The 26,522-nt window shown below is 35.7% G+C and overlaps 1 protein-coding gene across 2 annotated transcripts in view; it reads left to right on the top strand.

Annotated features, from left to right (window-relative positions):
- The window catches only part of Diaph2 (diaphanous related formin 2), an 826,282-nt gene extending 800,350 nt beyond the window's left edge, over window positions 1-25,932 (top strand). For both annotated transcript variants that reach the window (XM_077107725.1, XM_077107726.1), the window contains one exon: window positions 21,044-25,932. In XM_077107725.1, the coding sequence (XP_076963840.1) occupies window positions 21,044-21,108 (65 nt within the window). In that variant the 3' untranslated portion in view covers window positions 21,109-25,932. The remainder of the gene's footprint in view (window positions 1-21,043) is intronic.
- The last annotated feature ends 590 nt before the right edge of the window (window positions 25,933-26,522 follow it).

Genomic DNA, 26,522 nt, shown 5'->3' with positions numbered 1-26,522 from the left:
TTCTTCCTTATTTATTTATTTTTAAGGAGTCAGATTGGATTGTAAAATGATGGGAATATGACTGGACAGAAACACATTTATTGCAGGCTCAGCAGCCGCTACATATCATTAGTGAAAAGATGCAAAGGTATGAGGGAGACAATTTTGATGTCGGTTTCATTCTTTTTGAGGACAAATACATTCAGTGATGAGAGAGAAACTGGCATCTATGGAAATTTAGGGATCTGTAATACTTGAATGCCTACTTTTTTCCCTATAGGTAAACATATAACCTTTTAATAGTCATTAATATAGAGATAATAAACAGTGTTGAGTTGCTTTTAAGGACACCGATTTTGAAGCAACTATGACTTATCAGAATCATTAAATTTCAGTTTCAAACTGATCTGTTTCTCACCTAGCTATATACAATTGCTGTTATTACAACTTTTTCTGCAGTTAATGCCCAAATACAATATTTCAAAGGTAAGAATACTTTTTTGTAGGAATATAATTTTGACCTTAACTTAACTTTCCACCTATAAAAGATCATATTCCTTACACATCACCTCTAAAGTTAGTCCTGTTTTCTGACTTTTCTTTATTATTCTTGCCTAAGAATATCTGTAGTTGGCTTACTCTGCAAAGCATTTTATTTACCCTTCTGAATTTTAGCTATTTTAAGGATCTGAATGTATTATGACAAGGAGTGCAAGATTTAACTTCAACCCCTCCCTTTCCCCACCAACAGCCAAATTAATACTTTATCTTTTGAGTATTCCAGAAAAAAGTGAAACTGCTACAGTATAACTAGTACCAACAGAAATCTAAACAGAAGAGATATTTCAAGGGGTGTGGTATCTCTGTGCCCAGCATGGATCATGGCCCTGCCCTACTTCCAAGCTTCTAACCTGTCCTCATAACCATTTCTTCTGTATTGTGATTTTTTTTAAAAGTGAAGCACTTTTAGATGTCCCATATGGTTTGAAACAAATCAGAAATTCATGTCCTAAATGTTTCGTTAGTCAGAATAATTAAGTTGATCAGTTCGGGGAGCAGTGGAAGCAAAATAATGGGGTCATTGAAGCAGTCAAGCTCTAATGGGAACCTAAGCTCATTCAGATATCAAATCTAATAATTGTTCTACACCTGTATGCACAATCCCATTGAGCAAATTCACATTAAAGGTTTAGTGGAACTGTTTCAATGCTGTGGTCCAAAGGGACTAGCTACTGTTTTCATAAGAAAGCACTGAATATTTTTTGGCAGTATTTTGTTGTTGTTGTTGTTTTGTGATGTGTTAACTAGGCTATATGTTTATATGTTGGTGCCCTATCCTATCCAGGGAGGAAGGAAAAGGAGATATGTATTTCTTGAAATGGTTTTCTTACCATTTAAAGATAATAAAGAATCTTTCAAGTATTTACCACCTGGAGGCAATTTGAGATGACTGAACTCACTGAATTGTTGGGTGGAAGGAGGAAGGGTTTGTTTTCCTATGCAACCTACTAGAAATAAGGGCTTCTTAACCCCTTCTCACCATAAAATGGTATCAACTACAATTTGGGTTATTGAAGTAGAAAGTAGCAATTAGACATTCTGTAGTAATGCAATGTTTCATTTCTCCTATGTCACTATATGGCTGTAACAGCAAATTGACTGCCTTTGATTCTCCTACAAGCTATCTAAGGAGAGCTGACAGACCTAAAAAAAAAAATGTAAAGATCTAAAGAGTGGAAAGATGAATTTAATTCTGCCCTATAATGACCGTTGAACTAACCGCTCTCCAATAGAACTCTCTTACCACAGGCTTCAAAGCACACAGGAAAACGAAAAGATGAGCAATATATCTTGAGCAACTATGAAAGACAGATATGGCTAGCTCTCTTTATCAGAAAAGGCAATCAAAGCTGAATTCACTTACTTAAAAAATAGTTTCTATGCACATACAAGCTTACCTATTCAAATGAATAGTGTGCTCTGGTATGTTTGTTTACTTTGGAGCTAAACAAAAGAACGTGTTCATTTAGAAATCATTTACAAAATGCCTGTTACATTCTAGGCACCAAGAAAATAGGTAAAAACGGCAGTTCCTCCCTTTCCAGAGCTCACAGTAAACAGGGGGAAGACATACTGCACAGAGACAATCATGGTAAAAGGCTCAAGCTGAATCTTAACCCAAGTATGAGTTTCTTGAATAGGAAAAGAAAAAAGAAGAGAGGCATAATCCAAAAAAAGGAGCAGCATTATTGGAGGCAATAGGAGAGCATGATATCCAAGGAATAGCCAGCTGTTCACCATTGCTTGAATTATAGGTATAAGAGGCTGGGAAAACAAGTAGTCGTGCTAGGCTTTGTTAGATAAGGCATTTGTTTTATTTTTTTTTTTCCTCATGGGTGATGAGCCATTCCAGGTTTTGACTTACAGTAGCATGATCAGGTGTACCTTGTAGCATGACTTTTTCCTAAGGTGCAGCTGGTGAGGCCAGAGGCAAAAGGATTCAATAGGAATCTACTATAAGAACCAAGGCAAGGGGCTGGGGATGTGGCTCAAGCGGTAGCACACTCGCCTGGCATGCGTGCGGCCCGGGTTCGATCCTCAGCACCACATACAAACAGAGATGTTGTGCCCGCCGATAACTAAAAAATAAATATTAAAATTCTCTCTCTCTCTCTCTCTCTCTCTCTCTCTCTCTCTCCTCTCTCACTCTCTCTAAAAAAAAAAAAAAAAGAACCAAGGCAATAGAAGGCCTGCCCTAGGGTAGTGGCAGAGGAGTTGCTGATGAAGAAGAAATACATACAAGAATTATTCAGGCTGGACACAGTGGCACACACCTATAATCCCAGTGGCTTGGGATGCTGAGGCAGGAGGGTTGCGAGTTCAAAGCCAGCCTCAGCAAAGGAAAGACACTAAGCAACTCAGTGAGACCCTGTCTCTAAATAAAATACAAAATAGGGCTGGGGATGTGGCTCAGTGGTTGAGTGCCCCTGAGTTCAATCCTCAGTACCCCCTCCCAAGGGGAAAAAAAGAATGATTCAGAAGTTAAAATTAATTGAACTTGTTGAGTTACTGGATATGAAGGTTAAGATAAAAGGAAGGAGTATAGTATGATTGGTTGATTGATTTTATGAATAGATGTATGATGGCTCTATTTGTTTTCCAGTGATGCTATAACAAAAAAACAACAAATTGAATGGCTTAAGCAACAGAAGTATATTGTCTCCTAGTTCTGGAGCCTAAACACCTGGGATCAAGGTGTTGGCCTGGCCGTGCTTCCTCTGAAGGTAATAGTAAAGGGTCTAGTCCAGCCTTGCCCCTAGGTCCTGGTGGTTTTCTGACAGTATTTGGCATTCTTTGGCTGGTAGAAATGTCAGTAGGATTCTACCTTTGTGTTCACATGGCATTCTTTCTTAATGTGTGTTGGCCTCCAAATTTTTCCTTGTTATAGGACATCAGTCATAAGGAATTAGAGTCTACTCTAATAAGTTCATCTTAATAACTTCTATATATACTCTGCCTTCAAATGAGGTCACCTCACTCTTATATATGAGGACTTAAATACTCTAACATATGAATTTGGAGGGACACAAATCAACCCAAAACATGGTGCCAGTTATCAAAACAAGGGAACACAAAAAGGAGGGAATAGGGTGGAAAGAAAGGAAGTCAGTTTAGTTTGAGTCTTGAGTGTGGTGTAGCTTTTGAATAATAAGGAGAAATATTAGGAGGTGATTGAAGCTATAGGTTCACTAGCATACAGAAGGTTGAAGTTGTTGAAATTTTGCAAATAGATGAGTATACCCATGGAAAATTAGGTCATGCAAAGTATAGAGAATAATATGGAAAAGGACAAAGAGTAGAACATGAAATTAACTCACCACATTGGGACAGGAAAAGAATAGTTGCTTAGAAACAGAAGGATAAGATGTAAAGGTAGTTTGAAAATGAAGAAATAATAGTAAGAGAGTTTCATGGAAGGAATAATTGTCAATAGCATTGTGTACAGACAGGTGAAGGAAAATGCAGATGAATGGACTAAAATTCTAATGCTTGAAGTAGTATTGATTTAGAATAAGCCTATTCATAGAGTCATCATGGAAAATACCCTGTATTCAATAGAATTTTACTCTGTATCAATAGGGAAAAGAAAAGATGATTTATATGGTATAAAATTTTATGCTTACAGAAATTGTATTTTTATAATCTAGTTTTATAATCAGTAAGAAAGTATTCACTACTGGAGTATATTTCCAAAGGTAGTCAAATAATCCTGACAGAGAATCTTTTAGAAATAATGTGTGCAAATTCTGCCTTAGTCTTGAAATTTTGATATTTATGGTTATTGTATTTGTGACTAGTGTTCAGAATAGGATAAAATAGAGCATCTCAGAATGAGATTGTAATGTGGCTGGTCAGAAGAGCATCTTCTAAGGAAGGATCTTTCACTTCAAGTCAATGTCTGATTTTATGTAGTCAACACTGGAGCTCTCAGGGCTGCTAAATGTCAGTTTATGTACAATTTAACAATGTAACCATACATATTATCCTTTTCCCTCAATTCCCTTAAAAACACAAAGCCATCTCTGGAACCTGTTCACAATTAGATCCATAGTTAAAGAATATATTGAAAAGGTAGAGTTTGTAAACTATTTATTTCCCCATACAAATATGTGTGTATAGGAAAGAAGGGCATGTTTATACATCTATAAACCCTCATAAAAGTTTTATTCAGAAAAAGAATCATTGTGTATTTATTTCATGACTGTGTAGTATTGAGAAAACTAATACAGAGGTAGATGAGATGGCATTCTCTGCCATTCTAGTACTGACCTCTTGGAAAGATGAGACTGAAGTTATAGTGAATTGGTATGAAGCTGGCTATTGTACAAGCTAAGTTTGTGCTATTGGAGTCCAGATGAGAGAGAGACATGTAAAGGCTAGAAGGATTGGGGAAGTGGGATTTGAGTTGGGCTTAGAAGGATAGATAGTCTTTAATAGAGGGAAAGAAAAAAGAAGAGTGGGCACATAAGCAAAAATCTAAAATATGTGTGTGTTGTGGAACAGTTATGAAGTGAACCTAGCTAGATTCAAGGATGGGTAGAGAATAAGAGAAAATCTGATAGATGAAATAGGATTTATGGAAAAACAAACAACAATAACCCCAAAAACCCAGAAAATGTGTATTCCATAGATTTCCCCTTTACTTTTTTAGCTGCCACAAATTTTAGAGCCAAATTTATTACACATATATTCTAATCACCCTGAGCTACTTCCTTAGCATGAATCTGTTCACTTTTATCTTCATATGTCTTATCTTGCAGTGAATTTTAATCTACGAGCCCTCTGAAGTCATTTTGAAAGTTAACTTGTTAAATTTTTCATTGCCACTTTGTCTTTTTTTTTCACCACTTCAAATTAGGGTTGAGCCAGGTTCATCCTATTTTAAATCACCAATAGCCTTTTGAGCTAAGGGAGTACGGTCTCTTTCAGAAGCCTACTCAGAAAGGCAGGGTGACAGATCCCTTGAAGGGAAGAAGGCATGAGTCTAATGACTAGTCTAGCCAGTGCACTGCTTCTCAAATTTTATGAATAATAAAAGGGATCTGTGGATCCATTTTAGTGGGAATTTCACTCTTTGGAATCCACAATAATTGAATTAAAACTATTTCTAATATATTGTGACTTAAATTTCAATAAATATAAAAGCAGGCATAAATGCCATATGCTTTCATGATTTTAATAAAACTATAAAACAGAACAACAAAATTAATATTCATTTAATATGCCCATTGATGCTAGATTTAATAATAGAAAGATTTGACTTCAGATCCAGTTATACATTTTTGCCTCATTGATATTAATACAGAGAATCCCTGCTATATAACTAAGCCAGACAAATGGCACCCATAACTTTGAGGGTTTGTGACAGAACTCAGGGTCATCAGACTCCACACTGAATGAAAACTCTGGCAGTGAGCAAACCTCAAATTCCAGTTTTCATTGGTCTCAGCTGAGTAAGTTTGTAAAGTTGTCTTGCTCACATGAAGATAAGGCTAGGATTGAAATTTGCATAATATGAGTATAACCCATTTATATTATTGGAATCTGGAATACAAAGGTTGTTTTGTGCATATTTGCCACTCAGTTTACAATTGATAAACAGCTGCAAGGGGACCCAGAGCAAATACATTGGCACACATCATGAAGATGGTACTGGCTGCCATGTCACAGTTTCTCTGTCATATGTGCAACTCACCTGTGCTGTTATGTGAGATAGTGTCACACCCTGTGATGACTCAATTGCAAAAAAAAAATTGTCTATTCAAATTATTGTGGAACCTTAATTAATACAATACACCATAAAGTTACTTGGCTGTCAGATAACACAAAAACAAACCAATGTACATGTAGACCTTGACATATATTAATGATCAATGCACTAGTTACTTAGAAAGTGATGATATAAAATATGCCTATGTCAACAGTTTTTACTGCCTCATAAAAATGAAAACACAAAACTTTAAGTATATCTTACTTTAAGAAATAAGCGCAGGGTGAGCTTCATTGGATTTTTTTTTTCATGTGAAATTTGCCACAACATTAGGAATTACATAAGATAATTAATGGGTTCTGTTAGAACAGAAACTTCCTCTGGACACTTTAAGAAATAAAATGAGCTTCACTTCTTTCTGTGTGTATGTTCATCCTTTTCTATTTCTCTGTAACTGGCTTATTACCCAATTGAATACTGCCTTTTTATCATGAATTATATAATTTGTTAGTTACCTGCCAACCTATGAATTGGCTGCCCCTGGGGGGCAGATATCCATCATGGTATAATCAGTGGCCACTGATAAGTGGGAGGAGAGCCTATTTAGTACTGCTACTATGTAAACAAATAAATGACAACAACAAAAACATTTGAGCAGGATGGTTTTAGTGAGAAGTGGGTTGGGACTGTCAGGCACAATGCCCTGAGGTAACAGTTATGTCTCTAAAAAATGTCATCTCTTTCAGGGTCACAGGAAATGCAAGTATAAGTTATATTCATTGCCTCCACTTATTCATCAACCTTCTGCAGTCTGGCTTCTGCTCCCCTTATTTCACTGAAATTGCTCTCATTAAGGTCTCTAATGACCTCCATATTTCTAAATCTGATGGTTTTCTATCTTTATTTTACTGCATCTTTCTACAATATGTGATATTATTGCTTATGCCACTTTTCAAAATATCTGCTCCCTTGGATTCCATAACATGCACTCTCATGACTCTTTTTGTATGTCTCTGAATACTTGCTGTTTCTTTCGTGGACTCCCAGTGCTATGCTCATCTTTTAAATATCAGTATTTCCCAGGATTTGATTATCAGCTCACTGCTCTTCTACCTCTCCATACTTTCCTAAGTCATGTTTTCAATTACAAAATATGTGATGAGTCCCCCAAATCACTTTTATTCTTTCCAGGCCACTCCCCTGACCATCAGCCTTTTAATATTTAACAGCCTGTTGATTGGCTCCACCTGAATGTGTTAAAGGTAACTGTTCATTTTCTGTGCTCCTGAAGAGTGTACCCTAATGATAGCACTTACCGTCTTATTATCTTTGTATGCTACCCCGATTTGAATGACAGCATCTTGATTCATCCTAGTATTAAAGGATGTAATCTAGGTCATCAAACATACTGAGAACTATAGAGCAGAGTACAAAGGTGGCCAAGACATATCTTCATCAGACTATTAAACCAAAAGACCACAATCACTATATAGTACCTGCCTTGAAAGAAAAGACTGACTCATTATCTCTGTATCCCTCTAGTAGTATACTAGGCACATAGTTAGTGTTCAAGAAATAAATCATAGGCCTGTTTTTGGACAGAGAGAACTATACCCAACGTGGGAATAGACTCTGCTTATGATGGCAAGACTCTCCCCTCTTTCCACTGAACAGGCTACTCAGGAAACCAAATTAAAGGTCAGCAGGTTGCCTGGTAAATCTGCTGTATTAAGGAAGAAAAAAAAAACAAACAAGTGACTGGTTTTACTAGATGCATCATTCAAGCCAGACCAGAATCTCTAGAAATAATCTCTTTCTACCCTAAGGGACAAATCTGTCCAGACAACTGGAGTCCTAGAGTGAAGAAGTAATATAAAGGAGTCTGGATGACAATAAGAAAAATAAATAAATTGTTATAAAAGATTTTCATTGCTTCTCAAAGGCATAAAAAATACCCCAGCCCATGATGACTTGGGAAATAAATAAAGTCAAAATCTTGATAAATTCTGATTTCCTGACTAATCTTAATTAAGTCTTTGTTTTTCTAGACTAATCTGAAAGAGATTTTTTAAACATCTGTTTGCATCTTATCTCATTGTCCCAGAAGTAACTAAAAAAATGTCATAATGCCATGAGGTGGTCTAGAATTTAAAAAGTATAATAAGATCTTGATGCTAGAATCTTTGGAATTTCATTCTTATATAAATTATGTAATAAAATATAAATATCTTATGTAAGTTTTATATAATTATCTAAATGCTATAATTATTATATAATATAAATGTTAAAAATATAAACTTTTATTCTGTATTAGGTTCCATTCTAGCCCATTTACATTATTAATTCTTGGGACAACCCCATTAGATAGGCCTTTAATATTATTTCATGTTCACAAAGGGGAATTTAAATTTAGGAAAACAATGCTAATAGGTGGCAGAACAATGAACAATATGTACCCCTTATGGCTACTACAATCTTTGACCTATGCCTAACACTAAGTAGCGGATATTCATTATAAGCAGGGACAGCTTTTTGCTTGAAGTTTATTGACTGATGTGTTTGTATGTGTGCATGCATACTTTAAACCTATTAAAAGGTTAATATGGGCCAGGTACTAAATTATGTTATTTAGTCCTATTAATACCCTATAGTGTAAGTACTATTATTAAAATCTCCATTTTGCAAATGAGGAAATTGGTGTCTAGAAAGGTTCATTTTGCAAATAAATAAATGTAAGACTGGCCTAATGAGTTAGAAAAAATGTGTCTAGTAGTGTACCTTAATAAGTTCAAAGACTACATATATCAATTGGCTTTACTTTGTCATAAATTGCACCAGTATAAATGGTGGTAAGAGAAAGAAGAATGCTTAGTGCCATAATTCTCTCCACCACTCCCAGACACCACCACCTGCACTATATAGGGAAAAGTATGCCTTGTGGAAAATAGATCAGTATCATTTACTATCAAAGGATAGTTGGTTCATTCCTCTTTTAATTTGTTATTTTTAGGCAATAGGTTTCAAAGCAGTTTTAAAGTCTGATGTGATTTTATCATTGAAGTAAAGCTTTCTCTCAAAAGATGATGTAATGACATACTTCCATATCTTTTTGAATTTTTACTCATATTTGTGAAATGAGTGAATCTTTTGAAGACAGTCACTTTTTTATGACTTGAACTTTTAGAATTTAGAATCTAACAATATGTGAGATACCTTCATAAATGATAATAGCATGGGAAGACACATTTACTTATGTTCTAATACTTGTCTTTACCATCAGAGAACATTCTGTAGCCCTTACTGAAGCAGGGAAAAGAAATGGCACCTGTTTTCTGTTCTTTTTGTTCATTTCCATTATGATGTACTTAGTGATTGTATAATCAACTAGGAATTAATTCAGAGATTATTGACTACTCTTTTTAAAAACTTGAAAACAGTATGTGCTTTATAGCTGAGGACTGAGAACTTAAGACCCTGTCTAGATTTCTCCCCTAACTTGGCAAATTGATCATGCTTAAATGCCCCAAATTCAGATGTTCAGGGAAAAGTAAAAACAATTGTAATTTCTCCATTAAGACAAGAGCCAGTTTTTTGGGTGTATATCCTTTCAAGCTTTTCAGAATTATATTTTAAGTTATAATTTTTTTAAAAAATAAGAATATAATATACTCTTTTATAACTTGCATTTCTCACATTATAATGTGAATCTCTTTCTATCCAGACACACAGATCCATATAACAATTTAGATGGACTGCATAGTATCCCAGTTTATGTAGGTTCCATATTGCATCTAATCCCATAATGATATATAAGCTGTTTGTGATTTTGCTTGTACAAAAATGTTGCAAAGAACATTGGAAGAATGGCTATTCATATTTATACATTTTTCTAATGTTGTGGGGACTGGCTTTGTTCCAATAGACTTAACAATCTGGAATGATTCTTTGAGACTTCTTATATGAGAGGTAAGTTACTAGTTGCAGCCATTTTTATTCAGCTATAGCCTGGACCTGGCACTCAGGTTTTGTATGGGTTGCATTAGACACTAAAATTACAAAGGAACTTCTGTCAGTTATGAATATGAAATTGAGAAGCCATGTTTTAACTCTGTCCTAATTGCTCACATTTAATACAACTGCTGACTGGCTCCTACCTTAAGGGAGAGTTTAGATTTTAAAACAATGGCACTGGCAGCTGCTAAAGTGTCTAGAATATTAACCACACAGGTTGCCTTTGTTCATACAACTGGTTAAGTAATTAAGCACAGACTAGCATGGGGAACACTACTAATGGGAAGCACCTGTTTATAGACTCTTGCATTGTAAGTGTAGGTTAAGTATCTTCTCTCCTCAAAAATCATAGGCACTGGCATATTTCAATAATCTGGTACAGAGAGAGATGGAGGCATCATGCAGGGGAAGGACTGCCATCTCTGCCTTACTACTGAAGTCATTGAGTTTACTCCCTCTCCCCCCACCCTCCCTGGGGCTACTTAAGTTAGAGAGTTGGGCTGTCTGCTCTAAAACTTCCTTCATCAAAAAATAGAGGAAAGCAGCCCAAGAAATGGGTTGCACGTGTTAAAAACAAAAAGTAGATATGTAGACACTGAGCAATTCAGAAACAAAAGCAGATGACAAGTAAGTGTATTCTAGGTCAGCATATCAGCAACAAGGCTCAAGAAGATCACAAACAACTGCCACAGAAAATGACAGAGGACTGTCCATCATATGATTGAAGTTAGAGAAATGGCTGATGCCTAGTATTCTTAGTCATAAGGATTTGTGCCACACATGGAGTAGGAAGGCACAGAGATGACAGGTGGTGGTAATGAATTGACTCTTTAGCCCCAATACCATTTGACAGCTAGTTTATTCTGCACCCACCTAAATGGCTGCTCATGCTCTCACCCTGCCAAGCACTCTTGGCCCAGGTCATTGTAATCTATGCTTTGATCAGCTCTTGTACTATCATTCTTAATAGGGCCATCTAGACTTCAAAAACAGATCCTCACCAGATGATTTCAGGGAGCCCCCTTTCTGCTGGGATTTATTTATTTGTTTGTTTGTTTCTTGGAGCAGAGCTGCTGTCCTCCATATAAATGCTTCAAGACTGTTTATAAAAATATAATTGAAATTAAAATCACCTGCATATGGAAACACCCACCTGTATCTTAGTCCTTGCAACTACAAATCTGGCCAGTGCATTTCCTTTCATTAAATTATTTTCTTCTTAGGGAAAAAGTAAAAGATGTACAGGCTTTCTGATTCATCCTTATTCATTCATTGTTTTTCATGCCTCCCCAAAAAGAAAAATTTGGTAATTGAATGGTCAACAATATAAGGAACTAAAATTCACTTTTTCCTACTAAGCAAAAACTGACAGCTAAATTTTTCTTCTTATTGAAGTGCCAACTATCCTTTTTTGTTGGGGGGGTACCAGATGCTTAACTACTGAGCAACATCTCCAGCCCTTTTTAATATTTTATTTAGAGACAAGGTCTTGCTGAATTTATTAGGGCCTCAATAAGTTTCTGAAACTGACTTTGAACTCACAATCCTCTTGCCCAAGTCTCTCGAGCACTGGGGTTACAGGCATGTGCCACAGTGGCTGACTCCACCTATCTTTTTAAAATTTTTTTTAGTTGTAGTTTGACCCAATACCTTTATTTCTTTATTTTTATGTGGTGCTGAGGATTGAACCCAGTGCCTCACATGTGCGAGGCAGGTGCTCTGCCACTGAGCCACAACCCCAGCCCCTCCACCTATCTTTTAAAGCCTAATCATGATGTAGCTTTCCTTGACCCTGATTTCCTGCACTTAATTTCCTGCACATAGTTCTCTACTATGAACCTCTATTGTACTTAGAATCTAATAAATGCTACAAAAGACACATAGTTATATTTCATGTAATAATTTTTGGTACATTTATCCTTTCCACTTTAATAATATATGAGTGCCTGTTATATTCCCTGCAGATAGATAGTTTATGCCAAAACAATTTGTGATGGATGGATGATGGAAGTGTTTCTTTGTATTAATGGCAAAATATATTCCCTCCATGTAAGCAGCCTAGCTGAAGGTTAACTCAAGGATCAGTTCCTGATTCATTAATAATGACTGGATGATTACTTAATCAACAGTTTCTAAGAAACTGCTATGTATAAGCCACTATGATAGACATCTTGAACAGTGCTGTTACAGTTTGAGTCGTTTCTGCTGGTTTGCTCTTCAACATCAGTTTCACTTATATAATTTCCTTGGGAGCTTTCCCCACTATTTTCTAACATTCTTCATATTTTTATTTGTCACCATTTTCTGTATTTTCCAGGTATGCAGGTATCCTCATCAGACTTTCAAACTCAGAGAAAGTTTTGTTTTAGGGCCCAGTTGTACTCTCTAGTAAGGAAACAAACAATGCATGGCTTATGTACAAAACCAAGGATGTTAAAAAAAAGATCTATTCACTAGCTTTGACAATGAGTCTAAAGATAATCAATTGTAAAGTCTATGGGAATTGAAATTCTGAACAATATACTTATTTTATTTTTTTCTGCACCATATTTTTCTAAAATACTGGAAATACTCAAGTTATCAATTATGTAAATGCTAGTCATTTAAAATCCCAAGAGGTTGGTTGGACACATTATAAAAATATATGTTTGTGATAGATAAAAGTAAGTATTGCATATTTTCTCCATTCATAGCTTAATATGGATTAAGTTTTTAATGTCTTGAAGTAATATTATTGTACTATGTGATTTTACTTTTATCACATATTTCCATCTTCCTAAAGTTACTATAATTGAGTTTGTTTGATAATGTACCTTTATATTACTACGAGTCTTGATAGTTTGCAAATTATGAGGTTCATAATAGAGATAGAGAGTAGAGTTACTACCTGGCAGAAAGGATAAGAAGAAAGTGAAATATAGAAAAGTGATTTAATCTCTCTGCTGCAGTTTTGTAAAATATAATTTGTTTTTCCCCTAGCACAGCAGAGTTTCATGCTGATAACAAGCTACTGAATTAATAAATCCATTGCAACTATTGAGACTTTTCCTTTAATAACATAACGAATGCTGAGCATTAAGGAAAGACATTCATTGTACAGATGTTACCCCAAGCAGATCTACTACATACCTAAGCATAGGAAAAATACCACCATCATACCTTCAGCAATATCAATGTGAAAATAATTTGTGCATCTCAATTAGAATACTGTATTTTCCACACAGAAGCATGCTGTTTCCTGGAACACATTTGCTTATTTTCCAATTGGAAAGACATTTAGGGGTCTATTTTGTTATCATTACATGTGCTTAACTCCAATTACAGTTAATGGGAGTTGTGTGTCTATAGTCACAGTAGCCTCTGAACTATTTTAACATTATTGCTTTCCATTACCATCATCGTTAAAATAACTTTCCTCTCTTCTGCCAACCTGAACTACCACAGTAATCTGGGTTTCTGTTTTCTTTGCATGGATTTATTTGCATGTAATGAAGGATATAGATTACACAACATGGCCTGTTTCAAGTTTTAAAAACATTACAATGTCATGGAGATTAGAATAGGGCTAGAAGTATTTAATTGTTAACTGAAGGTAATTGATTGGCTCTCAGCCATGCATTTTTGCACAGCACCCTGTGTATACAATTCCATAGGAATGAAACAGTTCAATGTGGTTTAATACCTATGGTACCTAGTAGAGGCTCAAAATGTAAACTTATTATAAAATCTATGAGAAAATAAGGTTTACAAACTAGAAGCACTAGAATCTATCATTACTAATTAAATTATACACTTAATTTTAGTTATTTGAATCTTTGACAAGGCAAAAATAAAGAGAGTAAATGTATTATAAAATGTCTAGGTGAGTGGGTGTGATGGCTCTTGCTTATAATCCTAGCTACTTGGGAGGCTAAGGCAGGATGATCACAAGTGCAAGGCTACCCTGACAAATTTAGTGAGACCCTGTCCCAAAATTCAAAAAAAAAAAAAGAGTGTGGGAGTGGATGGAATTGGAGATAATGCTCAATGGTAGACTGTCTCAGATTTCAGTTCCCAGTGATGGGAAAAAAATGTCTAAGTGTAATTGGGGATACTCTAGGTTAGTGCTGGAATCTGCTGTATTTCTAAAAGAAAATGGCTAGCTGTCAGAAAAGTTGACCAAAAAATAGGTATGAAAGCTTGTTCAGTTTTCAAGAAAATGAGGAACACTCTGAAAAAACATCATTAAGGATCTTAGCATCACTTAACTCATTGGCTTTCAGAGGCAACTGCCTATTTTTTGCTAGGAGGAGCCTAGGACCCATTTGTTTGTTTTTCATGTTGTACTGGTTTTTAGTTGTTTTGTGATTATAATGTGATGTAGAACACCAAAGTGTATCCCCAAAATATTTGTTTTAAGTGAAAATATAAGTGATAGAGGTTTAATTACACCAGATATTAAAACATATTATGAGGCTCAAATGATGAGATAAGAAGGTATTGGCACAAAATTGCAGAATAATATCAATGTCAACAGAACAGAAACCCTAGTATAGATACTTTAATATATGATAAAAAAGATATGATGAATCAGTATAGGAATTCATGATGATTCAACAAATGATACATGTCCTCTTTGTGAGGAAAAAGAAGAAATAAAACAATGTGGAGACTTATTTGATAAGGCACTATAAAACAAAATAAAACAGAGAAAAAAATAAAACACAGATCATCTAAATCATTAAATATAAGAAATCAAACCTTAAGGGGCAAGAAAAGATGTGATTGAGTGTTTATCAATGTCTATGGCTAGAGACTTTCTAAGCTTATAAAGAAAGGAAAAAAATCACAATGTAAATGATGGATAGATTTAGTAACATAGAAATGGTAAAAATGAAACCATGTGTTCCTTAAAGCTTACAACACAAAATAGATGATCAACAAACTAAGGAAAATATTTCTAATATTTTAATTGATTACTTCATTAATTATTTAATGTTCAAAGCCAAAACAAAATTAACAGGCCAAGGAAATGATCAGCATATAAAGGACAAATAAGTGGACAATAACATGAAAAAAATCTGCCTCTCTAGTATTTGAAGAAATGCCAAAATCATGAATCATGTTGTTTTTACTTTTTAAATCAGCACATATTAAAAAGAATAATACTCAATGAGATTAGACAAATATACTGACAATTGGATTTAAATTAGTAAAACTACTCTAGAGTACAATTTGCACCTAATTTTTCACACCACAACAATGCCATCTACATATACGGCACATGTATAGATGTAACTATGAGGATATTCATTAGTATGCTATTTATACCAGCAGGATATTGGAAGCAACTTAAATGCCCTGAAGTAGATAAATGGTTAACCAAATTGTGGTCTATTTATGTAAAAAAAAAGAAGAAGAGTATATGCCATTAGAGATCATATTTGCGGGCTGGGAATGTGGCTCAAGCGGTAACGCGCTCACCTGGCATGCCCGGGGCGCTGGGTTTGATCCTCAGCACCACATAAAAATAAAATAAAGATGTTGTATCCACCAAAAACTAAAAAATAAATATTAAAAAATTATCTCTCTCTTTAAAAAAAAGACATCATATTTGTAATATCATAATCTAGAAGTTTAATGACATATAAAATTTCTGTGCTAAAATATTTAATGAAAAAGTAGAATGCCAATTTGTATAAATAGTTTGAGTTCAAACTTTTTTATTTTATTTTTTTTAAAGAGAGGGAGAGAGAGAGAGAGAGAGAGAGAGAGAGAGAGAGAGAGAGAGAGAATTTTTTAATATTTATTTTTCAGTTTTCGGCAGACACAACATCTTTGTTTGTATATGGTGCTGAGGCTTGAACCCGGGCCACACGCATGCCAGGCGAGCACGCTACCACTTGAGCCACATCCCTAGCCCTCAAGCTTTTTTTTTTTTTTTTTAAAGAGAGAGGAGAGAGAGAGAGAGAGAATTTTTTGGTATTTATTTTTTAGTTATCGGCGGACACAACATCCTTGTTTGTACGTGGTGCTGAGAATCGAACCCGGGTCGCACGCATGCCAGGTGAGCGTGCTACCACTTGAGCCACATCCCCAGCCCGCCCTCAAGCTTTTTTAAAGACCGTATTCTGGTAACAGTAAGGAGAAAGAATCTGGTCAACTGATAGAGAAAGGTCCTCTATCAAGAGATTAGGCCCAAGCCTAATTTGGTTACCATAGGCCACTCATTTCTAGTGATCCAATTTAGGATCCCTAAAATCACAGAGAAAACCATAAACAGTTTTGAACACAAGGAGGAGGAATGTAAGTTCACATGATGATTTCAATATAACTGTCTAAAATAAGTTATTTTTCCTCTCACTACTGTTTTGGGATACAAATAGCTACTTTAGTGGACATTTCTGGAAGCAATAGCTTTCCTTGGTTTCCTTAGCCTAAGTTGCATAGACCCAGACCTTCATTTGCTATGTTTGTTGGATACAGTGCCTACATTGAAGGTTTCTTTTACTTCGTTTTCTAGACAACTAATTTGCATTAAGATGGGATATTTTGAAATAGTGAGGTATGTACTGGGCATACACTTGGCTTAATGTTATCCTGCTGTGAGGGATTAATGTGTTTGGTTAGGGCAACATTGATACAACTGTTTTTGAAGCAGAAGGGAAACGGTCTCTCCTTATAAGAGACAGACACCTAACTTTAAGGGGAATGAATAATGAATGTGGTCCTTTTTTATTGGAATTTTTCAGTCCCAACTTGATCTCATGCAGTGTGCAAAGACACAGCCTTGTACTTTGGCATACACTCCTTTTGTTATAGGATTAATGACACATTCCCAGGTTACATACTGTAGGTTTGAGTCTTCTAGACTATCTCATGTTATGTAATGTGCAGGCCTTATCTGGGCTGTGCTGATTCCTCAGTTCACTTGACAAAGTTTTTAAGGAGAAGGAAATTAATGATATAGATTTAGCAATGGATCTAAAACTTAGTGACATTCAGTTATTTCATGGATGGTGTGCTTTGTACATAGTTGCTGAATAAATGATTGCATGAGTGAATTATAGAGCAATACAATAATGGAATTAATCCATTCACTTCAAAACTCAGTTGGGAAGATTTTTGAGATGAATGCCAAATCAATTTATGCTCATGAAAGTCATGAAGCATAAAGCTTCTTCTCTTATGACAGCAGGGAAAGCCTTGGCATCAGTTTGTGCTGGTTAACCTGATATTCATAAGGTGCTGAACCATAGTTAAGATGAACCATGTATTTTATATTCCCTTTGGATGAAAGATTTGAATATTGTTTTTGGCCATCTTTGCTCCATAGGATGCACATTTTCATATACCTATATCCTTCTTTTTAACTTCATTCTCTGATCAGATCAGTCTCTACAGTATCAGAATCTGTTCATCTTCACCTGGGGCATTTCAGAGACAAGTCTTTGATGACCAAAGAGAATCTGTTAGGGTGTACTTACCGAACTATGGTGGAGTTTTCCTCTATCTCATTGCAGTGTCCTCAACAAGTACACACAAACAAATTCCATTCACCCCCATCTCTTTCCCTTTGATTTCCAAAATTATAAGAGGCAGATTGGGAAGAGATGCCACTACTTGTTAACAACTCCCCACCCAGTATCATTTCAGTTAAATACATGTGTTTTAACCCACTCACTTTTTGGATGAAAGGCCTCTATTTTTGTCATCGAAAGTAAAGTAGCATCAATAGTGTTATAAGATGAAGACTAGTTAGAAAAGTGAATTTGGCTTATACTGGAGTTTATGGAGCTCTCAAATTATATCACATGGGCAGCTACCTCCTGCACCTGTTTCCAAACCAGAAATGCTATCACTCTCACAATCATTCTTTGTCACCTCTGACAACAATAATATCTAACATATGTTCTTTTCTCATTATTATGATGACTACTTATGAGGGCCCTTAGTATTTAATACCATAAATGTAGAAGTCATATTTCAAACAGTTCATTCAGTGATATTTCAGTCTCTCATTCAAGACGACTCCAAGCATGAAAAGTTATCATCGTTAGATTGCTAGTTTCCATTAGAATGTGGACAGATGGGGGAAAAGAAAGTGTATGTATATCTAAAAGCAACAAAGTATGTGTACACTTTATGATAGCCTCTAAATTCTAGATATGTCTTGATTTTATACAAGTCTAAAGTATAAATATATATTTTGCAATTAAATTAATTTTAACATAAACACAGAATTGGAAATACATCAAAAGATCTAGATAGCAATTTCTGACATTGTTTCCCCCATAGAAAAAGGTTGTGGGTTAACATTTTGAAAATGTAAGTGGTGACCTTTACAGAATTGCTTCTTCATATAATTATCTCATTAACATAGGGACCTATTAGATATCCAAAATGAAGGGGGAGAAAATCTAAAATAATTTTTCATGTATACCAAAATCTGGATGTTTCAGTGATCTTTTTGGTGTCACTGAAAGACGTGCCTAGAACAATAGTAGAGGAGGAAAAGTTTATCTGGGGACTGGTGGTTTTAGAGGTCTCAGCCCACAGATAGCTGGCTCTGTTCCTCAGGGCTCAAAGTGAGGCAGAACAACATTGCAGAAGGGTATGGCAGAGGGAAGCAGCTCATATGATGTTCAGAAAGCAGAGAAAGGCTCCACTCACCAGATACCAAATGTATACCCCAAAGGCCATGCCCCAGGGACCCACCTCCTCTAGCTATACCCTACCTGCCTTCAGTTTCCACTCAGTAAATCCCATCAGGGGCTTAATGTATAGGTTAGGACTCAATCATTTCTCCTCTAAAACTTGCATTGTCTCACACATGAGCTTTTGGGGACACCATATATCCAACCATAACACTGGATTGGGGTCCTGAACCAAAGTTTAGCCTGTCTTCCAAAAGCTTCAGTGTCCTTTCTTCAGTGTGCTTTGACTCCAAAGTTCATTTTCTCACACCAAATGCTACTGATAATTTACAAGTTGATGTGAATTCTCACATCCTATCATATAATGCTGTGGGGCTAAGTTTTTAGAGGTGGTACTCATGTTGGATCCATTGAATGGTAAGCAATGGAATGGATATTTATGGCACCAAGGCACAAGCCTTTTCTTGAGCTGGCACAAAACTGTAGGCATGCTAGATCTGATGGCTTTAACACTGAACTCTTAAATTCTAGCGATGCATTGGGAACCATTGTATTGTTATCTCATTTTGAAGTATTTTCTAAGAAGCCCCAAACCAATGTGTATGCAAACCAGTGACTTCTAAGCAATAAATCCTTTATCCAGGAATGGTATCTTCACATTTTTAGCTGAATTGTGAAACATATCACAAACTAAATAATAGATTTTTTTCAATGATATCATCCCAATAATCCATCATTCAGATATATCTCTGAGTGGAGAAAATGACTTTTTTTTCTCACCTCTCAGAGATATAGTTGTATTTTGAAGCTCTGGGTAGGCTTTAAGCATATAGATAGTTGGCTCAATGCACTCACAAGGAGCATTAATGAGGTGAGGATCACGGGGGCCAGTTAGGTTTGCTCTGGGTATTGATCAAAAACTCCAGGAATCAGTCAAGAGGTGCTAGCACAAATGAGAAAGGCACTATGGCCAACCCTCAGCACTTTTCAGTCCTTCCTTCCCATGTAACAGGCAGGATATGTTGGTTGGGTATAACCATCTCAGGGAGGAAATAAGTAGCAGCTTGGGAGGCCCCAACATGCACTTCTGGACAAAGCTGACCTGACATTTAGGCATTAATTTTGCGTTATAATCCCCCATCATACCATTGATGTGCTGTGTAACCTTCATCACTAAAGCAGAGATAATAGGATAGAATGAAATGGGCTTACCTCCCGGGGATGTTGTGTGAATTAGCAAATTAACGAGTGTAAAGTGTTAGCATTTATGTAAGTGCTGGTGCTTGTCATTATTTCTAGGGACCCAGTCTCATTCTAAATGGAGAATCTTAAGTATATTATGCTTTTGTCAAAAAGGGATTTTCACCCACATCAATTGCATTTAAGCTGAGCATAAAACAGAGGTGATAATAATATAGCAGTGATCATCACAAAGCAGAGCTGTAAACCTTTTTTTCTATTAAAACGAAAACTATTTTCAGCAACTTTCAATGCTTTTAAACTTTGCTTTCCAAGCTTTGTGCCAACAGTCATCTTTACAGTGATTATTCTTCCTGTGATGGGTAGGAGGAATGGGACCTATTCTAGGTCCCATTCATTATTCATTCCCATAATGACTATATAATGTATTGAATTTGTTTACATCATACAATCAGGCCAACTCGGTAGCTGGTTTGATTGCCACATATTGCAATCATTGTGAAAAATAAAAACTCTTTTCTGCTCTGCCCATGCTGGTGTCCTCTAGAGGTAGCCAACATACAAATTGAAAACTCATAGGGAATTGAAGTGCTTTCCAACAAAAGGCACTGTACATAGATCCTTTCAATTTAACATTTTTACCAAGGAATTTTGTTGTCGCCTGCTATTTCCAAGGGGACTGTGCTTGTGAGAATTCTTCCATTTCTTTTATCACTCTGACTTTGCTTACCAAGAAAAGTCATTTATTGCTGATTGTAGAACTCTTGAACTCAGACTGGCAGCTGCAGCATGAACTCCTCAGATCTGGGCTCCTTGTTGCCTATTTACATATTCATTTGAAGTGATTTTTCAGGACTGTTTGAAAACCTCTCTCAACCCGGTATCATGTAATAGCCAAGATCTAAGGCTCACCATGTTTTTGGTTCTTTTTCTCTTTGTCTTACAGATAACAGACGGGTACCTTTGGAAAGGTCACGCTCTCGCCACAATGGAGCTATCTCATCTAAGTGATTCCTGATGCCAAAGAATATGAAAAATATTTAAGTAAAGAAAATCATATGTTTTCAGAAGAACAAAACATGCATCCAAGGGTCAGAGTGAATATAAGTGTATTTCTGCAAAGGTCAAGCTAAACTGGATGAATTGATGTGCATTTGTAGAACTATCACTAGACTCCTCCCACAATACCTATCTGAACAGTTCACAGGACTAGAAATATTTGTTCCACTTTAGCGTAAAAATGTGTGTTCTTTGTTGTTGTGTGACCTGACACTGAAGAGGGAATTGTAAAAAATTGAAGAGTTTTGAGACTTTCAAATATTCAAATATTTAAAATCTTAAATTTCTAGGTCACTCCCACTAAAAGAAAAAAAGAATAGACAGAACTATTCACTGTCTGCTTCCAATTTAATAGATAGCAAAGGAAAAGGCCAAGACAAAATGTGCATGCTAATGATTTGGAAAGGTGCTAATATTGCACACAGTGTAAGAGAAGCCATTTTGAAAACTCAAAAAAGTACAGCTCCATGTCAGTCAAGTTATTTAGAATCTTATCTCAAGTGAAAGCTGATGGATTCATCTGCTTTGGCTGAAATTAAATTTATCATTAGTCTAGCATTTCAGCATGATATTGCAAGCACATATCATTACTAAAAATAAACCAAAGTTTAGCAGAATCGGTTAGGGAAAATGACTTCAACTTTATTTAAAGAGGTATTTTCTAATTATGCATAGATGTCTACTTTATACAAATACTTTATATGACTATTTTTTTGAGAAAAACTCCACATTTTAATGTTTGTGCTAGGGATGTACTGAAAGTTCTATTACCTTTATTTAGATTTTAAAGGCAAATATTGATTCATATTTGTGGTTTATTTCTTCTCTCTATTGCTTCTTTCTCCCTTGACCCCCTTGAAGGCAGGGAATGGAGTTCTAGAAGACCTGGGAGGAAAGAGATTTCTTTCTATAAAAGGCAGCAGAATACTGTGTGAAAGGTCAACTGTTCTATCTTCCTTTCTACTCCCCTTTCCAATTCTGTTTTGGTGGTCTGAAGAAGAAAAAAGAAATTCTATATATGTATATGTATATACATGTGTGTATATATTTGTATCTCTTGCTGCAGTAATTGCACATCCCAGTAACTAAGTGAACTTCTCAGTCATCATCATACTTACCTTATATTAACAAATTTAAATGATGTTGCCACAACAACTCTGGGAAAAAAACAAGGTCTATGTTTTTCTCAAATAGATGAAAGTTAAAGTTATACTTAACTTATCTGTTATTTTATGATATACATTGAAATAATTGGTGTAACTTCTCTGGAGTGCAATTTGAAGACCAATTCATGCAGATGATTGTGATTACTGTAAAAGAGTTATTATATGTATATTTTCTTATGTAGAAAGTCCTATTTCTATTCCTTTACTGCACATGATAGAGAAAGAACAAATGACTGGCTTGGCAAGTCACCATCTGAGATAAGTGACCAGTAGCTCACAGAATTCTTTATATAGATGTAAAATAATTTACATGGTTGCCTTGTCCTCCAGTGCATTCTGGCTTGAGTATTATACTTCAACATTCTCTGAAAGCTGCTATAATAGAGAAATCAAAGTCACAACATCTGAGATTTTTTCCACTTTTTCCTGACTGAAAACACACATGTGCACACATAAACACACTATTTTTAACAACAACAAAAGTTTAGGTCATACTAATTTAGGTAAATAACTAATGTGTGCATTTTTGACTTTGCAAAGATTTTTTCTGAAATCTTCATGGTATCACTTCTTTGAGTCTTTTGACTATAGAAAAATTATTTTGAAGTGTCACCTTGAATAAATTTTGGAGACATTTGCCATGCCATTATTATCAAACTTGTCAAGGTAGAAATAGTGATGTGTATTGCCTTTTCCAGATGCAAACTTGCCTTATTTTCTAGTTTGTGAACAAGAATGAATGAAGTGCTATTCTTGATAAGTTATATATTTGTATTTACAGCAATCCACATGTTTTTCACAAACATTAAAAAAAAAAAAAACCTTTCAGGGTCCCATAATTAAGTTAAAAGATTTACTTATCAGGTTTATAATGGTCCTGTTTTAGCCACTTGCATTTTTGTTTTAGATTGAAAAGTACATAGTGACATTTTAGTATAATACCAAATTATACTAAAATCTTTTGTTTCTTACTACCACACAGGAGAAGCACCAATTATGCAGATTTTTTTCAGAATCTTAAAAAAATAGAAAACACATAAAATGTTAACTAATTATATTTGTTTCCTTTGGCTGCTATAATAAATGACCACAAATTTGGTGGCTTAACTCAACAGAAATTGATTCTCTCATTGTTCTGAAATCTAGGGGTTCACAGGGTCATGCTCCCTCCAGAGGTTCTAGAGAATCCTTTCTTGTCTCTTCCAGCTTCTGATGGCTATTGACGTTCCTTGGCTCATGGCCACATTTCCACTCATCTTTGCAGCACCTTTTGTCTGTGTACCTAATCTCTTCATCTCAAGAACTTTAAGTTAATTACATCTCTAAAACCCCTTTTCCAAATAAGGGCACATCTAGAGGTTTTGCCCTCTGTCCCCCACCCCAAATTGATGTCTTTCTCATGTGTAAAATATATTCACCCTATCCCAACATTCCTAAGTCTCAGCTGATTACAGTTTCAACTCTAAATAATTACAAATGTTCCTATTCCAGAAGGAGATAATGGAAAAGGGAGTCAGTCACCTGTCTTAATCGTTTTCAAAAACTAACTAAATTCCCTTTAGGATTCAAGGCCTAGCAACAGTCCTCTCTGTCTCAGTGCCCCACCCTTTTGGTCTGAAGTTCTCCCCTCTTGGACCATGGACTGGGCCTCTGCCTCTGTGCCCATGGGTCACAATTCTGACTCTCCCCTCATTCTTGGCCCTCTAACTTTGCACTTGCAGCTTTTCCCTTAGTGCCATCCTCCTTTATCTTGAAAATTGGCACATGTTTGTAGCTGAATAGTTTATATTTTCCTGTTTTTCTGCCTGTAGAATATTTTTAGTCTGACAGCCTTCTCTAATTTTGTCCTGTCTCTGCCCCTTGCAGGCCAAGCAAAGACGTTCTGCTGATATAGTATTCTCAAAAACTTGGTAGAGCTCCCATATATATCATGTTGATTCACACAATTGGAAAAGAGGGCCTTTTTACATATCTTTCCTGGGTAACTTTCTCTCTATTCCTGGTTTCTGCTGAGATGGTTGAGTAAATCCATGACTCAATGCCTGATCTCTTTAGCACTAGGCAAAGAATATCCAGCCACATCCTTAGCCTTGGCCCTATCTCCAGAGTATACTTTTCTAATGCTGAATCTCCTAACTTTAGCCTGTTTTACATTCTGAATAGGCTTGGAATCTCTTAACTCATCAAGTAGTGGTTCTTTTCCCACTTAACAGTCCTTTCCTCCATTTCTCTTTCCTATTTTACTCTAGGCAGAGAAGAAACTATGCCATACCTCTAATGCTTCAATTCCAACTCTCCTCAACCAAATATCCTAGTTTGTCACATGCTCCCCTTGCCACACAACTGTAGGTGGCAATTCATATAGGCTTTTTGCCAATATAGAACGAGCATTGCCTTGCTTACAATATCCAATAAAATGATCTTCATTTCATTGCAGGCCCTCACCAAAAATGCCTTTTAACACTCATATTTCCATCAATGGTCCAGTCTATGCTTTTTCTACCACATGCATCAAAATTCTTCCAGTCTATGCCCATTATTCAATTTCAAAGCCACTTTCACATTTTAAGATATTTGTTACAGCAATAGCCCATTTGCCTGTACTGATACCTGTATTAGATTTTTGTGGCTGCTATAACAAATTACCCCAAACATAGTGGTTTAAAATAGAATTCTCTTTCTGTTTTAGAGGCCAATGTCCAAAATTGAGTTATGTTCACTGTGTTTCATTTGGAGGCTCTAGGGAGAAATCTGTTCCTTGCATCTTCTCATTTTTTGTGTCTGTTATCATTCCTTGGCTGCATCTCTTTCTGCTCTTTCTCCACATCATCTTCCCTTTAGTGCATCTAATCTACCTCTGCCTCTCTTATATTAGGACATTTATAATGGAATTTGGGGCCATTCAGATTACCCATGATAATCTTATCTCTAAATCCTTAATTTAATCATATCATCCAAATTTAATTACATTTTCCAAACAAGCTAATTCCCAGATTATAGGGATTAGGATGTGAACATATCCTCCTTTTTTGGAGGGGGCACCATTCAGCCACTACATTAGTCATTTACACTTTTAAAAATATATCTTTGGTGCTTGAGACAAATTTAAGGTTCTCTCTAAAAGCTATTATCTGTACAGGCTACTGCATGCTTTGTTAAGTGGACAAAGTGGTTGTTCTAAACTTTGGTTGATACTTTAGCTAATATGGCCAATTAGCTTGAAAAAAAAAATGGATCTCAACTCTGTGCTTGAGTGTATATCTTCTGCCCCTTTTTAAAGAAGTCTTTGACCAAATGTCTTCTATGATTCATAATGCAGACACAAAACTACCTCTGATACAGAAGAGTTCCTTACACGCTTATTTTAGATATTGTGAATCCCTCAGCTGATGGGAGAGGTGAAAGCAAAGACAACATTAAATGAGTATTGAGGGAGATTGTGTCCATACCAAGCCACCTTGAAGAACCATTTCAGTAGCAGTAAACTGTGCATTTGTGCTCTCATTTTGCCTCAGAATAAATGTCTGTATCTATGCAGGACCATGAATGACTTGCAATCTTTATGTAATGCCTACTTTACTTATTCAATAAAGTTAAGTTAAACAATAAATGTTGTGTTGCCTATGATAATTTAATTAAGGCTGAATGAAAAGGCATGAGCTATGGAGTGTCAAGAAAGATGTAAGAACATTCTGTGAGAAGCTATGACTGAACAGAAGTCCGAGAGTTGTTTTTATAAAGTGCCTGAATGGTGGAGATCACAGGATCATATTCAAAGACTCACATACACTTGCAGGGATCATAAGGTTTCCTTTTAGTATTCTTTAGAGATGTTTGTACAACCAAAAAGTCTAGAAAAGTCAGAAGGGTGATTTACATGCTCCAGAGAAGCTGTTCCTATAGATTTTTTTTTTTTGTCAAGTATGGCACTAAAGCAAATGGGCTTCAAATACTCAGAGGGGTAAATATCTGGAGAAATTAATTGAGGATTATGGGTTATTATTCTCTGGAGGACTTTGAAAAGAATCTTTCATCATGGGTGGGCTGGCTTGAAGAAGAAGGGTGTAATAATCAGGTCTATAAATGACATGATCCAAAACCTGGCAACCCATTGTTTCCCTTGGAATGATTTGCTCCAGCAATCAAATACATCAGCTTTTTCTCCTCACTGAAACCCAAACAGGCAACTCTTTAATAGAG

Source organism: Callospermophilus lateralis, chromosome X, assembly GCF_048772815.1.
Source record: "Callospermophilus lateralis isolate mCalLat2 chromosome X, mCalLat2.hap1, whole genome shotgun sequence".
Taxonomy (NCBI): Eukaryota; Metazoa; Chordata; class Mammalia; order Rodentia; family Sciuridae; genus Callospermophilus; species Callospermophilus lateralis.
This window is presented reverse-complemented; position numbering and strand designations above follow the sequence as displayed.